Here is a 14878-nt window from a genome sequence, read left to right as displayed (position 1 = left end):
TTCATTTTTTCCCCTACATTTTTAGAAATTTACCCCAAAGCTTTATTTAAAAAAAAAAAGACAATTTCACTTAATGAAATATGGAAAAAGTGATGTGAATATTTTGTGGATGCACTTTAATAAATTCCTTAGTTTTTATATTCCAATAAAGCAAAAAAAAAAAAAAATCATAAAAATCTGTTTTCATTTCATTATGCAGTGTTAAGTGCAAACGGAGGGAAAAAAATGATTTCATTTTTGGGAAGAAAAAAAGAAAATGAAGTGCTGACAATGCACTGTGCACTGGGATTGCATTGCTGTGCTAAAATTTGGTCCAATAAGGCGGAGGTGAAAGGGTTTTAAAAAAAAAAAAATATTAAAAAGCACCGACGGAGTGCGATTAGCTGCTCAAAACAAAAAAAAAAAAAACCTTTAAGCCACAATGTCGACATAGAAGAAAAAAAAATTAACAATAATAAAATCAGCCTACTTCTACAAATTGAAATTTTTTCTTCTGTCTTCCCGTTGGCATTTCCTATCATCGAAAAAAAAAAAAAAAAAAGATCCATTTGGATTGCATCAACTTCATACAAAGTCGATTTTTTTTTTTTTTAAAGCAATCAGAAGGAGATTGGTAGTGTAAATTTTTTGGGGGGCAAAATAATAAAAACAGCCCTTTGTTGGCAGCCGCCCTCGGGTAGCGCGCGGGCTCACACGCCCAGCCTGTTTGCCTGGGTCAGCACCACCTTGAGGATGGGCATGAACGCCGACGTCTCGCTGAAATTGCTGCTGCTGACGATGTGCGTGTGGATGCCCAAACCCTCCGCGTAGGCCCGCGCCTCGATGCTGCGCGCCATGTTGTGCAGGCCCCCGACGATGGCGGGAGAAAGCTGAGAGAAAAAAAAAAAAAAGGAGTAGTCGAGTCTAAATGTATCTATTTTTTGGTGTTTCCGTCATTCCTAGACAGCTGGCAAAGCAAATCGGAAGATTATTTTTAATAAAGGACATCCTGAACAACGCGGAATTGAACTCACGGTCTGATCCCGCAGTTTGTCGTAGAGCGCCTCCAGACGTTTGTTGGCGTCGTCCAGCTTCCTGCGAGTTTGCTGGAAGGATTAAAAGGGAAGAAAAATTCAGGGCGTAAGCCGCATCTCGCCCAGTTGGCTGGGATTAGTTGCCTTAAAGGGCCACTGTCATGAAATGGATGATTTTTAGGATGTTATTAATGAAAAAACTTTTTTTCCAACACAAAACATGATTTTGACACCATGAAAACCCTCTCGAGGGATTTGTTTTCGACAAGAAGCAGGAAGTGACATTAGTAGCAGACGCCCACTCAGGCGGTGTCGTACGTTTATGCTAGTTTTACCTGCGGCAAGGTAGCTCGTTGTTCCTCCGTGTTAGCCAAAATGCCGGCTCGTATTTCTGGATATTGCCCGAACACTCGGGAGGATGGATTCATTCTTCATAATTTTCAAAAAGACTCGGTTTGTCGTGAAAAATGCTTTCGCCGCGCCGTCGTCGTTGCTCATGACTGCGGGCGCCGTTCTCCATAGCCGCCGCGGAGGTGGATCAGGCGGGGAGGTGGTTTGGCCGCGTGCCGTTTGGCTGTGATCCGCATATCATCTAAGTACGGGTCGAAACGATAGGGTTATATTGCCTCGGTCACGAGATGTTCTCTTCTTGGAAAAGAGCTTCGAGCGTGTTTTCAATGGCGAATGCCCCGTTGTGACATCACAGACAGACTTGAATGTCGAATGAGACTTCCGCAACTTTGCACATGGATGACACGCTTATTTACACATATTTTTTCGTGTAGACATTAAAGTCAGTCACGTTATATGTATTTTGCATTACAATACCTATTTTAGAATGTTTATAGGGATGAGACTTGACCTTGAAGATTACGCCAACCCAGGTTTTTAGTGTTCTTTTTTGCAGATAAAAATTGGAGTGGGGAGTCTCTGCCTAATTATGTCACCTCCAGCTTCAAAACCTTTGACATCATAAACTGTTATTATCCACCGCTGCCTCGATTAGAGCGAGCGGCTAAAACTAACGTTTAAAATAAAGATAAAGAAGGATCGAGCTCACTGGGTCAGTGGCGACGGCCAAGCATTTCTGGACCAGGCCCTCAAACGTGGTCTTCAGGACCAGATGCTCCTCGGGGATAGGCTTCTTGGAGATCTTCTCGGCGGGGATTGACTGCACAGGCTGGACGCATTTTTTTGGTCAATTTCGGTCCCAAAAATCATTTTAGAAAAGATAATCACCTGTATGGCATCGCCCGTCGGCCCCCCGGGTGCTCCCTCAGCGGGTATGCTCGGATTGTGGGTCTGTAGCGGGACCTGCTGGACGCCCCCGTAAGGACTCGGGATGGAGCCCTGTGGTGCTCCGGAGGCCACCGGCTGAACGTGAGGGTCCGCGCCCAAAGGAGCCATGATGGGAGCAGTGATGGGGGCGGGCGGGGTGTAATTCTCCGGGATCTACGAGGGGAAAATACACATGTCCGGTTCTGAACTTCATATAAATTACTACTAATAATAATCAATTAGCAATTTTCCATAAGTGGGAGGAGTCACCTTCTTCTTGGACATTCTGCTCAGAGCTGGCGGGTCATTCCAACCGTTCTGTGGTCCTATACGCAAAAAAAAAAAAAAAACCCCAAAAAAACAACGGAACGTTTGTCAGTGTTTATCAAAACAGGTCCAATACCAGTCTTTGCCAATCAGGACATTGGTTGCTTATCATCTCTATTCATCGATTACTTAGTCATTGATCATGCAGTTATTGGTAGGTGATAACAGCAAGAAAGTAAGCGATTAAATATTTTGGCTCATGCATAAATTCATTGAGATGGAAAAAGAATACAGATTGCGTTTATTCAACAGCAGAGTGGCAGCCGTCTATTAGAGGAAAGTTGAATTTATAGAAATACTTTGTCAAATATATATTGTTTCCACCAAAATACAATATCATAAGTATATTCTATTCGTACTAACGCAAACGATATACAGCGAATACAAATCGCTTTTCGAACGAAAATTTCAAGATTATTTTTTCCTCCTGATTTCGAACGAAAATCCGGTACTCGAACGCCCCCCTGATAAAACCCGGATATAACTCGACGCGCGCGGCCTGACCAGCTGACTCAGGACGGATTATTTCTTTTTCCATTAATTCTAATGGGGAACATCGATTCGGATTTCGAACAGATCCCTTCTCGAACCGCTTTTTGGAACGGATTGTGGTCGAGAACTGAACTTGTACTGGAGTTGGCAAAATAGTGCACTGTGCCAATGCTAATTGGCTAAAGCTACGGGCGTATGTAAAACAGGGTTTTGTGTCGACAACTACCGATAACGCAATATAGATGCACTATGATCGTATTAGATCGGCGAAGTTAACTCTTACTGTCTAAAATAGAGGTGCGCTGTGTTTTTTGTTTGCTAACAGGATATGTAAAACAGGCGCATTGTGGTCGTGTTAGCTAGCTGAATTCAAGGGTGCTTGTAAAATACCCATGCTAGCTGGCTAAGGCTAACTTACCGTATTTTCCACACTATAAGGCGCACTGCATTATAAGACGCACCTTCAATTAATGGCCTATTTTCGAACTTTTTTTTCATATATAAGGCGCACCACATTATAAGGCGCATAGAATAGATGCTAAAGTAGGGGTTGGGGTTACATTATGCATCCATTAGCTGGAGCTGCGCTAAAGGCTCAATATTGACCCATAAATAAAGCGCACCAGATTATAAAGGGCACCAGATTATAAGGCGCACCGGATTATAAGGCTTTTGAGAAAATTAAAGGCTTTTAGGTGCGCCTTGTAGTGCGGAAAATACAGTTTATAAATTAAGTGAACCGCCGGACTAGTTGGGTAAAGCTAATACCACCGGCCTATCTAAAAAAAAAAAAAAAGAGGTTCACAGGCGTCTTGCGAGCTAGCTAAAGTTAAAACAGTGGTCTAAAACTACCTTTAATGCTGCATGTAAAATTGAAGTGCACTTTGGTCTTGTTAGCGGCCGAGATTTTTGCTAACTGTATGTAAAATAAAGGCAAGGTGTGGTCCTGCTAGCTGGATAAAGCTAAAGTGCGGTTGATGAATTAGCAATTAATCCAAATCAAAATGGATTTTTCAGGCTGTAAAGTGACGGGGAGAGACCGACGGGAAGAGCGAGGATGAGGATTACGGATTGTCGGAGAGTCTCTCGCACCTGTTCCCTGGAGATTTAGGGTCTGCTCGAGCTCAAACTTAGTACCTGAGACTCCGCCGGGCGGAGGGGGCGGCTCATAGGACCCGGGAGAGCCCGGCACGCCGCGCTGGAAAGACACTCCGGAAGAGGGAAAGGACGACGACGAGGGAACGAAAGGAGGAAGGTAGGAAGAGGGGGAAGAGGGCAGGCACTGTTCGAGGAAGCCAGGCGGCTGAGGAGGGTACGGGGGCTCGGAGTAATGAAGAGGCTGATAGGCTCCAGGCGGGAAGTGCTGGACCTGCGAGTGGGCTGACATTCAACACATGCGGTTAGTGGGAAAAATATGAAACATGCTCGGATGTCAAACATTTCCAACGTGAAATGTTTGCCAGTTTAAAGAAAAAACAACAACCGGTCGCGCGGGTCTTTCAGTCTCTGCAGTTTTTAAAACTGACTAAATTGATTGTGCGCCGTCTCGGGGTTTGAAATAAAGACTTACGCTGGTACGGCTGGGAGTACATATAGGCGGAACTTGCGGGAGCTGCGGGGGTTGGGGCGGACGGCGGCATTCCGTACATGGACTTCGGTGGTTCTGCCTGCTTTCATGTAGATTTAGGATTATGGATGGGTAAAACTCAGTGGTTAGGTTTTTGGGTTGTGTAACAAGGTGAAATTGAAAATTGCAGCAGTCAATCGAGACATGGGTCTAAGTACATGTAGGGCTTTCCAGATATATAATAATATTGTTCATATGCCCTCATGATGATGGAATATTTAATATTTCAGTAAAATCAGGCCACCTGTTGCTGCTCGGAGACCCCGCCCATTTGCGGAGGGGGCGGGATGTTGGGCAGGGCTGTCGGCGTCTGGTTGCTCCAGGACGTGACGGTAGAGGCGGACCTAACCTGAATCACAGTCAGGGTTTTTTTTTTTTTTTACAATTAAAAATCCATAACTGGACCAAGAATCTTAGATCAACGAGGGAACGTACAGGTTGGTAATACTGCTGTTGGACGGGGGCAGAGGCCGGTGTCGGTCCCGGGACAGGCGCTGATGGCGTAGAGGGCTGGATCGGGGCGAAGGAACGGCAGGGATGATGAGTGGCGTGATAAGGTTGGGATCTGGGGGTCTGGACCGGACCGGCCTGCTGACCCAGGGCCCGACTGAGGCGTTCGCGGAGGTGCTGCACTGCCACCTGGTGGGTTAGCGAACAAGGGAGACTTGTTAGCCTAGTATAGCAACGGTTAACTTATCCAAGTAAGTAGCAATTTTTTTGTGTGTTTATAATACTACTAGCAATTATTAGCTCATGCTTGCTTTCGGTGCTCTGCCGAGCTAAACCTAACTGGCTAGCGTAAGCGCAAGCTCACTAACTTGTCCGCTGCCGTCGGGCAGGTAGCTGATGGCGGTTGACAGGCTGCCTTGCGAGGCCAGCAGCCCGGCGTAGCGACCCATCTCTTCAGTCAGCAGGACGCCGAGGTGGGCGCCGGGACCCGAGCGCTGCGTCTGCTCCGCGGCGCGCTGCAGCACCACCACTTTCTCTACCAGGTCCTGTACAGGAAATAAAACTACCGTAATTTAGGGCCCATTTGCCGCGACTTTTTTCCACACGCTTTCAACCCCGCGGCTTATGCGGTTAATTTCTGCATTGTTTTCGTAACGGCCGCAAGGGGGCACTCGAGCGGAAAAGGTAAGAGTGAGACCGGTGGAATATATGTGCCGAGGAAGTGACTTTTACCGGTATGTTTTATTTTTAACCTGCCCTATTAGCGCTGTGCTAGCCTGTTGCTGCTGTGTTATTGCCGTGTCCCAGTGATTTTTACCGGTATGTTTTTTTTTTAATTGACCCTAGTGTTGGCCCTCTAAGTGCCGCGCTAGTGTTAGCGGTGCGCTACAATGTTGGTACCACATCTCAGTGATTTAGGTTTGTTTTTTTGTTTTTCAACTGGCCCTGTTAGCGCTGTGCTAGCGTGCTGCTGCTGTGTTATTGCCGTGTCTCAGTGATTTTTACCATTTTTTTTTAATTGGCCCTGTGTGCCACGCTAGTGTTAGCGCATGTGCTAGCCTGCTGCTGCTGTGTTACTGCCGCATCCCAGCGATTTAGGTGTTTTCTTTTAACTGGCCCTGTTAGCGCTGTGCTAGTATGTTACTACTAAGTAGGTGCCACGACTTTTTTTTTTTTTTTTTTACTAGTATTTTTTTTTTTTAACCAGCCCTGTTGGTGCTCGTTGTTGTGTTATTGCTGTGTCTCAGTGATTTTTACCGGTATGTTTTTTTTTTTTAATCGGCCCTGTTAGTGCTATGCTAGCGATACCGCCATGCTAGCCTGTTGCTGCTGTGTTACCGCCACGTCTCAGTGATTTAGGTATGGTATTTTATTTATTTATTTATTTTTTTAAACGGCCCTGTTCATACTGTGCTACCGTGTTACGACTAAGTAGCTGCCAGTTTTTTTTTTTGTTTGTTTTTTTTTAACCAGCCCTGTTCGTGCTACCGTGTTGTTGCTATGTTAAGCTAAGGTAAGGTATTAAAACTTTGAAAACTCTTTCTGTGTACCATCTTTCTTTGTAAATATCTTCGCGTTTCAATGTGGGCACTTGCGGCTTTTACACAGGTATGACTTATGTATGTACCAAATGGTATTTCCTTTACAAATGTACTGGGTGAGGCTTATAATCAGGTGCGCTCTCTAGGCCGGGAATTGCGGTACTAACAGCCTTTGAATACGCCTGACACACAGATTACATCAAATTCTGTTTGTCCATTTTCACACACACTTGATCCTTCCGATATTAAGTACAAAGGAAATATTCGTTCCAAAACGCACCTGCAGGGATAGCGGACAGTGACGGTGGCCAGTCGCATTCCAGCAGGCCACCAGTTTGTCCACATTACCGGCGCAGATGTAACACAGGCAGGCGTGAGCTCGCAGAGCAGCCTCGCCCGACGCCTCCAGACGGACGCCCAGGAGTTCTGACGGACACAACAACAGCGAGTGTAAAGTCCAGAAGCGGAACTGTGCGGTAAGACATATCTCTAACTTTTTGTGAGTGGTTTATAAGGATGCCGAGCGTGGCGCTCGACTCACCGCACAGTGAAGAGAACTCGTCGGCCTTGGCGTAGGTCATGACGGCCGCCAGCGCCTCCTTCCAGTTGTGCAGGTCACACGTGGTCAGGACATCACGCCAGTCTTTGGTCACCACGGCGCTGATCAGCTACCAGACGGGGGGGGGGGGGGGGGGGGGAAGGAAACGACAAAAAAAAACGAAAAATGATCGGCATCGTTTGATGGGTGATCAACGTTTGCACAAGGGTTGCGGCAGGGAAAACTCACCTTGGTGATCTTGCCGCGGCTCGTGCGGAAATACTTCCTCTGGGTCTTCTCCAGGAGCTCGGCGCCGCCGGCGATGGCCAGGATGATGCTGTCGGCCATGCGGTCGTCGTGGATGCAGAGCTCCACGGCGCCCTCGAAATCGCCCGTCAGCAACGCCTGCGTGATCAGACCATCCATATCTGTGGGTAAAAACAACAATAGAATGGATTATGAGCTATAATCATAAGAAATTAAATGAAGAAAAAAAAAAGATTAACGGAAAAACAATAGAATACACATAATAACTATCTGACATCTTTACCTTTACTAATGCTGAGGTCGACTCCCTCTCCAGGAGCCTCAGCGGGCTCCTTGACCTGGGCGGGAGTCTCCGGTTCTGGACCTGGCTTCTCCTCCTCCACCTCCTCCTCCAGTGGCACCTCCTGAAACAAAAGGAATGTCCTAATTTTTATTTGAAACCTCTTACGATTAGCAATCGTTCCCTTTTTGACCCTTCAACCCTTGGACAGATGAGCTATATTCCCATTATTTCCTTTTGGGGGAAAAATGTATCCAAATCCTCACAAATTGGGAGGATGGAAGAGAATCAAATTTGTATTCCCCGTCTTGACGAATTACCTCTTCCAAAGAGATCTCTTCTTCCTCCTCCGTTTTCTCACGAGGGGGCACGCTCTGGTCCGGTTTCAGGTTTGCGGCGGCGATCATGTCGAACGCCTCCTCCGGATTGCCGACTGGTGGTTGTGAGCTGGCCGGAGCGAGCGCTGCGTCCACCGGCGGAGCGCCAGCCGACTTCCCCTCCAACGCCACAGAAATCTGCCGACACGATGCCGCATTAACACTCATTTTACTCCAGTCTACCTTTCCATTTTCTTGGCTTTATCAGATTTTTTTCAAAAGTTGTTTCTATGGTATGCACAGTACAGATTTTCACCAAATGTGCACAGGTCTGACCTTGGCGGAAAGCTCATCTTTCTTGTAGCCAAGAAGCTCCAAGAACTGACTCCGAATGTCGCTTTCAAAGTTAGCCTGGAAAACACACACAAACGCACATGATAGGTCTGTCCCTTATCATTTGAAGATCTGATTTTTCATTCATATACAGTATTCACATTCACACGGGCAACCGTCACCTTGAGGAAAGACCAGACGGTTTTTTCAAACTGGTCCTGAGCCGCCTGGATCTTCTCCTGGCAGAATTCCTGGAAGGTGCCCGCGCTCAGCGTGGCCTGGAGCTGCTCCGACCGCGTCAAGAACGTCGGCTCCGTCACCACCCGACTGACGTGGACTAGCCGGAGGCCGCCTGGTTGCTGGCCGTTCGCTGGGCCGTTCTCAAGAGACACCAGCTTCCCGCCAAACTGGGGGTCGACGAAAACGTAAGTAAGTCTGTGTAGATTCTGAGTTATCCAGGTCACGGCAATCTGGGAAAACTGAATATTGTTGTTGTTCGTAGGACGATGTCCAATGGGACTAAGATTGACTCTTGAGGAACACCGCAGAGAAGGAAGACAGACTGATCTATGTGATGGGCAACAAAGACAAGAAATGCAAGCGTGCGTGAGTGCCACGACGGAGACTCACCGCAAACGACGCTCCAACTGGCCTGCGGATCCACTTGGGGGGCTTCTTCAGGGGGTTAACGCTAGCTGGGGGGGCGGCGGTCTGAGGTAGCTGGAGCGGGGGCAACGTTTGTCCTGTACCAAAGGGATCCATGTTTCCGAAGGAGTTACTAATCTGTACAAATAAACACAGAACTGAATGAAGACACAGATGTAGCTTTCACAACTTGTAGCTTTACAGACATCTCGGGTAATATTAGAAGCATAATAGAGCTGTGATATGAAAATGAAATGGCATTTAACCCCCAAATTAGAATGTGGGTATTTGACTCTAAATCGTTCAATTAATGAATTAAAACTTATTTAATGCTATGAAAGATGTGAAAAAACGACATCTAAATCTAAAGTGCGGCCCACCTGGTCCGCGTGCCTTTGGCTCTGCGCCTGGCTGCTGCCGCCCATGATGGAGTAGACGTCGATATGGCCGTCGAAGCGGGCGGCGGACAGCACCGCCGGGTTCCTGGGGCACCACTGCACGTCGAAGCACCACTGGCTTCCGGCGGGCAGCTCGTACAGCACCTGAGCGGTACGAGTCAACGTCGATCGGAGGATTGCAAAAATACGGAAGGCGGGAGGGTTTATTTGCTTACCTCCCCCGTGTTGGGGTTCCAGCACAGGATCCTGCTGTCCTTGCCGCAGCTGAGGAGGAGCTCGGGATCAGCGACGCTCCAAGCGATGGCCAGGATGCCTCTGCAAGGACAAACGACGCAAGGGGTCAACATGCCCAAAAACTCTCAAAATAAAGAATATGTTATCGATGCAAAAATATATTTTTTTTGTTGCACATGATACTGTAGCTTTAAAGAATAAAGTCAAATGCTCTAAACATTTGTTAAAAAATACAAAAAAAAAAAAAAAACACAATCATTAAAAAATATATATCAAGTGTACAAGATCATTTTAATTGGTGTATGACCATTAAAATGTGACCCCCGGCAAATATTATTTTCATAAATTCCCGTGGCAGGCAGGCGACACCTTGTGTGATTCTCCAGAATCTTGAGCGGGGAGGTAGCGAATCGTAGATCCCACATCTGGATGACGGGCATGCGGTCGTCCTCGGAGGCCAGGACCAGCTGAGTGGCGACTTCCGGGTTCCACGCCAGCCCGGAGCAATGCATCTACAGGTGAGGATGTGCGGTACTGTACGCGCTTTTGCCGCATTATGTGAGGAACTTTTTTTTTTTTTTTTTCTTTTCTTTGACGTACTCTGTTGCTGTGATCGCTGACTTTGATAATGAGGTCATTCTTGCGGAGGTCCCAGACGGACGCACGACCGCTCGGGCTGGCCGAGGCCAGGATGTGCTGGACCTGCCTGTTCCACGCCACACATCCGATGTCCTCCACTGGCTGTCGACACATTCGCGATTAGCATTATTACGCGTGTGTATATCATTATACCGTAATTTCCTGCCCATGCCCCGCGACTTTTTTCCACACGCTTTCAACCCCTGCGGTTCATGCGGCTAATTTGTGCATTTTTTTCCCTCACGGCCGCAAGGGGGGCACTCGAGCGGAAAAGGTAAGAGTGACACCGGGGGAATATACGTGCCGAGGAAGTGACTTTTACCGGTCGCTCGCGTGTTACTGCCAGGTCGCGGTGATTTTTCCCGGTGTGTTTTTTTTTTTTTAACCGGACCTGTTAGTGCGTCGCTAGCATTAGCGTCGTGCCGAGGAAGTGACTTTTACCGGTCCGGCCCCGTTAGCGCTGCGCTAGCGTGTTACTCCCATTTCTCAGTGATTTTTACCAATATGTTGTTTTTAACCAGCCCTGTTAGCGTGGCCTTAGCGTTAGTGTGGCGCTGGAGTTAGCACGGCGGGGCTAGCGTTAAAACTCTCAGTGTAGCGTCTTTCTTTGTAAATATCGTGTGTTTCAATGTGGGCACTTGCGGCTTTTACACAGCTGCGGCGTACGTATGTACCAAATGGTATTTCCTTTACAAATGTACTGGGTGAGGCTTATGACCACGTGCGCTCTGTAGGTCGGGAATTACGGTGCATAAATGTACAAGTCACAAAAATTGAGTTGAGCATTTCGTTTGTTTTGTTGGTTCAATAAAAACGACCTTGTGTTATAATAACTATATAAAAGTAGTATAACATAGTATGCTAAAAGATATAAATTACAAGGGTGTTTGAATATTTCTGGACGCAACTTTAAATGCATGTCTATTTTATTTACTTTTTTACATTTATTTACTCAAAATGAGGCATGACATCGGTTTAGTAAGAGACAAGCATACAGTACCTGTGTTTTAGGTCCTGGAGTCATGGGGGACTCAAAGTTGTTCACATCCCAGATGTAAATTTCCGACTCGTTCCCGCCCGATGCGAAGAGGTTGGTCTGCGCCACAGAAGAGCGAGTTAAAGAGCCAGTGAAGCGAGATCCGGCCAAAATGAGGGCGCCGGCGTACCTGGAAGGGATTGATGTCCAGTCCTCTCACGGGGCCCGTGTGCCGGTCGCTCTCGGCCACGACCGCCTCGCTCTCGCCCGCTATGATCTTGGCGGCGTCATACAAGATGACGTTGCCGTTCTCGCCCCCGGCGATGACCAAGCCGGCCGGGTGATCCTGGGTGTCCGCTCTGCAGGGACCCCAGACCAGCTTGTGGTACCTGAGGGCGGCATAACAAAGATTGAGCGAAACCATTAACGGAAGACATTATGGACGCTTTGCTGGCCAATCACAGGGCACAAACAGACCACCAAGTAAGTACCGTAATTTCCGGCCAATAGGCCGCAACTTTTTTCACACGCTTTCAACCCTGCGGTGATGCGGCTAATTTGTTCATTATTTTCTAATGGCTGGAAGGGGGCACTTGAGCGGAAAAGGTAAGACTGAGACCGGTGGAATACATGTGCCTAGGAAGTGACTTTTACCGGTATGTTTTTTTTTTTTTTTACCGGCCCTGTTAGCGCTGCGCCAGGGTAAGCGCTGTGCTAGCGTGTTGCTGCTGTGTTACTGCCATGGCGCAGTGATTTTTACCGGTATGTATTTTAAACCGGCCTTGTTAGCACTGTGTTAGCACTGTGCTAGCTAGTTGCTGCTGTGTTACTGCCGTGTCTCAGTGATTTTTATATGTTTTTTTAAACCAGCCTGTTAGCGCCGCGGTAGCGTTTGGGCCGTGCTAGCGTGTTGCTGCTGTGTTACTGTCACGTCTCAGGGATTTAGGTATATTTTTTTTAACCAGCTCTGTTAGTGCTGTGGTACCGTGTCGCTACTGTGTAGCTGCCGCGGCTGTTTTTTTTTTACCGGTATGTTTTTTTTTTGTTTTTTTTTTTAACCAGCCCTGTTCGTGCTACCGTGTTGTTGCTATGTTAAGCTAATCTAAGGTATTAAAACTTTGAAAACTCTTTCTGTGTAGCATCTTTCTTTGTAAATATCTCGCGTTTCAATGTCAGCACTTGCAGCTTTTAGACGGCTGCGGCTTATGAATGTACCAAATGGTATTTCCTTTACAAATGTACTAGGTGAGGCTTATAATCAAGTGCGCTCTGTAGACCGGGAATTAAGGTAATCACATTTACATCTTTGGACAATTTAGTCTTCAATGTCATTTGAATATGGGAGAAAGACAGAGAAAACCTTAAACATGAAGGAGAGGAAGAATACGAGGACTCATATTCAAATTCGTACTTATCACCAATATAGAAATTGTCTGAAAAGCTTTTTTTTTTTTTTTTTTTTTTTACCTGTGAGATGAAGAGTAGCTGCCGCATGACCTCATGTTCAGCGACGGGTCAGACAAGTCCAGCTCGAAGAGCTCCAGGGAGGCGTTCGTGCTGAAGGAGGCATCCAGCTGGTGCGCCGACGTTCCTGGACAAAAAAAAATGTATTCAAGCGTCAAATCACCTGATTAGTAAAGTAAGCGACACATTGAGAATTTTGCCGCTAAGCGCTCTTAGCTTGTGTCCGCACCTGTTGCCAGGTAGATGGGGTGCTGCTGCGCCGGACTCCAGCTCTGGATGGCGGTGCGTTCAATCTCTTTCAGTTTCATCCTGAAATAAAAAAATAAAAATAATAATCATAATTATTTCATGCCGCTTTAATGCATTACCTCTCTCTCTCTATTTCTTTTTTAAAGACCCGATTTATTATCATTTGTACAAGGTCTCAAATATGTAAAATCTGTTTTAAGTCTTAAGTTAAACATTTTCTGCTCAATGGTGAATCCATCCATCCATTTTCTTTGCTGCTTATCCTCACGAGGGTCGCGGGGAGTGCTGGAGCCTATCCCAGCTGTCAACAGGCAGGAGGCGGAGTACACCCTGAACTGGTCGCCAGCCAATCGGAGGGCACATGGAGACAAACAACAACCGCATTCACAATCACACCTATGAGCAATTTAGACTGTCAAATTAATGTTGCATGTATTTGGGATGTGGGAGGAAACCCACGCAAGGCACGGGGAGAGCATGCAAACTCCACACAGGCGGGTCCGGGATTGAAGTCGGGGACCTCAGAACTGTGTGAGGCCAACGATTTACCACCATGAATTGACTACAAAAATGGTAATAATTTAGAATATTTAAACATTATATATAATTATTTTGGTGAGGGAAGCGGGACAGCTGTTAAAGTTTACATTTTCAAAGAGCTGTAACTGTTTGTTTGTCTATATGTGCAGTGCAATTTCAGTGATGAACAGTCCCACTCCGCTTGCCTAAATATTAGCAGAATTAATTTAAGTTTAAAAAAAACAAAACAAAACAAAAAACACCCCGCGCCTTAAAAGAAAGACCAGTTTCACTTCTCTTGCCAAAAACAAACAAAAAAAAACCAACAAAAACATTCACACCATGTGACACATGAAAAAAAAAAAACAGCTGAGTTTCTCATGCCAAAAGTAAACTGAAGTTAATTATGGATACTAAAATTCAAAATGTGCAGTTTAGAGTCTTCGATTCAACTAAAGTGACTTTTTGGCGAGAGATGATGATGATGGACTGGGCACACACATATATCCGCATTGGAACTCACAATCACACGTATGAATATTCATATATATACACATGACAACCAGTCACGATATAAATATAGACAAGTGTGATATTACATATTGTCGTTTGACAAGGAGCCTTGGCGGCGAGCTGACAGCTGATCGATGGCTTACCTTGCTTTTACTTTGCTTTTTCTCTCACATGTACGCGCGAAGGCAGACAATGAGTTGGTGGTGAGGAAATTGGGGGTGGGGGGGGAGCGACAACCGGCTGTTTTCGCTCTTCTTTTTTCACTGTGGAATTTTAACCGAATAATAACGGGCCCCCGTCGGACAAGACAAGACGTCCGCGACTCGTAGCTACCCGGTCCCCACTGAGCTCGCTCCCGACTCGGCTTTCCACGTCCCCAATGGGCTCCATCAACGTGGCACTACGCGTCGGTCTGAGGCCTCCAGCCACGAAGAAGAGTCGCGTTCGCTTCCGGTGCAGCCTTCTGCTTCACAAGTTAGCATAGCATGCTAAAAAAAAATGACTTTTTAGCCATTTACCTCACCATGACATTCTGGAGATTTAAAAGTTTTTTTTTTTTTTGAATTAGTATAGAAAATATATTGAAGCGATATCGCGTCATTTTAACTTCAGGTAGACATTTCGAAAACGTACGGTCCCCTTTACATCCACCGTAATGCACGTTAAAATACAGTACCGTATTATTCCTAAATTATTCATAACTATAAATTATATCCACTGTACGATTATAGTTTAACACCTTTAAGCATATGAAAAAAAATTGCTAGAATGATTTATC

General features: G+C 46.2%; 1 protein-coding gene across 5 annotated transcripts; it reads right to left on the bottom strand.

The window, feature by feature from the left end:
- Positions 1 to 50: 50 nt before the first annotated feature.
- sec31a (SEC31 homolog A, COPII coat complex component) lies at positions 51 to 14560 on the bottom strand. 5 transcript variants are annotated; one of them, XM_061847686.1, is made up of 27 exons: positions 14244 to 14560; positions 13049 to 13128; positions 12823 to 12946; positions 11546 to 11744; positions 11380 to 11475; positions 10341 to 10481; positions 10110 to 10252; positions 9722 to 9821; positions 9489 to 9650; positions 9094 to 9246; positions 8646 to 8870; positions 8467 to 8541; positions 8134 to 8328; positions 7817 to 7937; positions 7516 to 7694; positions 7270 to 7396; positions 7009 to 7154; positions 5556 to 5732; positions 5173 to 5376; positions 4982 to 5086; positions 4681 to 4780; positions 4248 to 4490; positions 2562 to 2617; positions 2253 to 2465; positions 2074 to 2193; positions 1014 to 1085; positions 51 to 869 (listed from the first exon to the last, which is right to left on the bottom strand). In XM_061847686.1, the coding sequence occupies exons 2-27, from the start codon at positions 13125 to 13127 to the stop codon at positions 690 to 692; spliced, it is 3735 nt and encodes a 1244-aa protein (XP_061703670.1). In that variant the 5' UTR covers position 13128; positions 14244 to 14560; the 3' UTR covers positions 51 to 689. The 5 variants fall into 5 exon arrangements, with proteins under 5 accessions (XP_061703670.1, XP_061703672.1, XP_061703671.1 ...); XM_061847688.1 differs by having other exon boundaries at positions 4681 to 4777; XM_061847687.1 differs by having other exon boundaries at positions 14255 to 14560.
- Positions 14561 to 14878: the final 318 nt, after the last annotated feature.

The sequence above is a fragment of the Syngnathoides biaculeatus genome, chromosome 17 (assembly GCF_019802595.1).
Source record: "Syngnathoides biaculeatus isolate LvHL_M chromosome 17, ASM1980259v1, whole genome shotgun sequence".
Lineage (NCBI taxonomy): Eukaryota > Metazoa > Chordata > Actinopteri > Syngnathiformes > Syngnathidae > Syngnathoides > Syngnathoides biaculeatus.
Note: the sequence above shows the minus strand (reverse complement) of the source record. Positions and strands in the feature narration are given on the sequence as shown.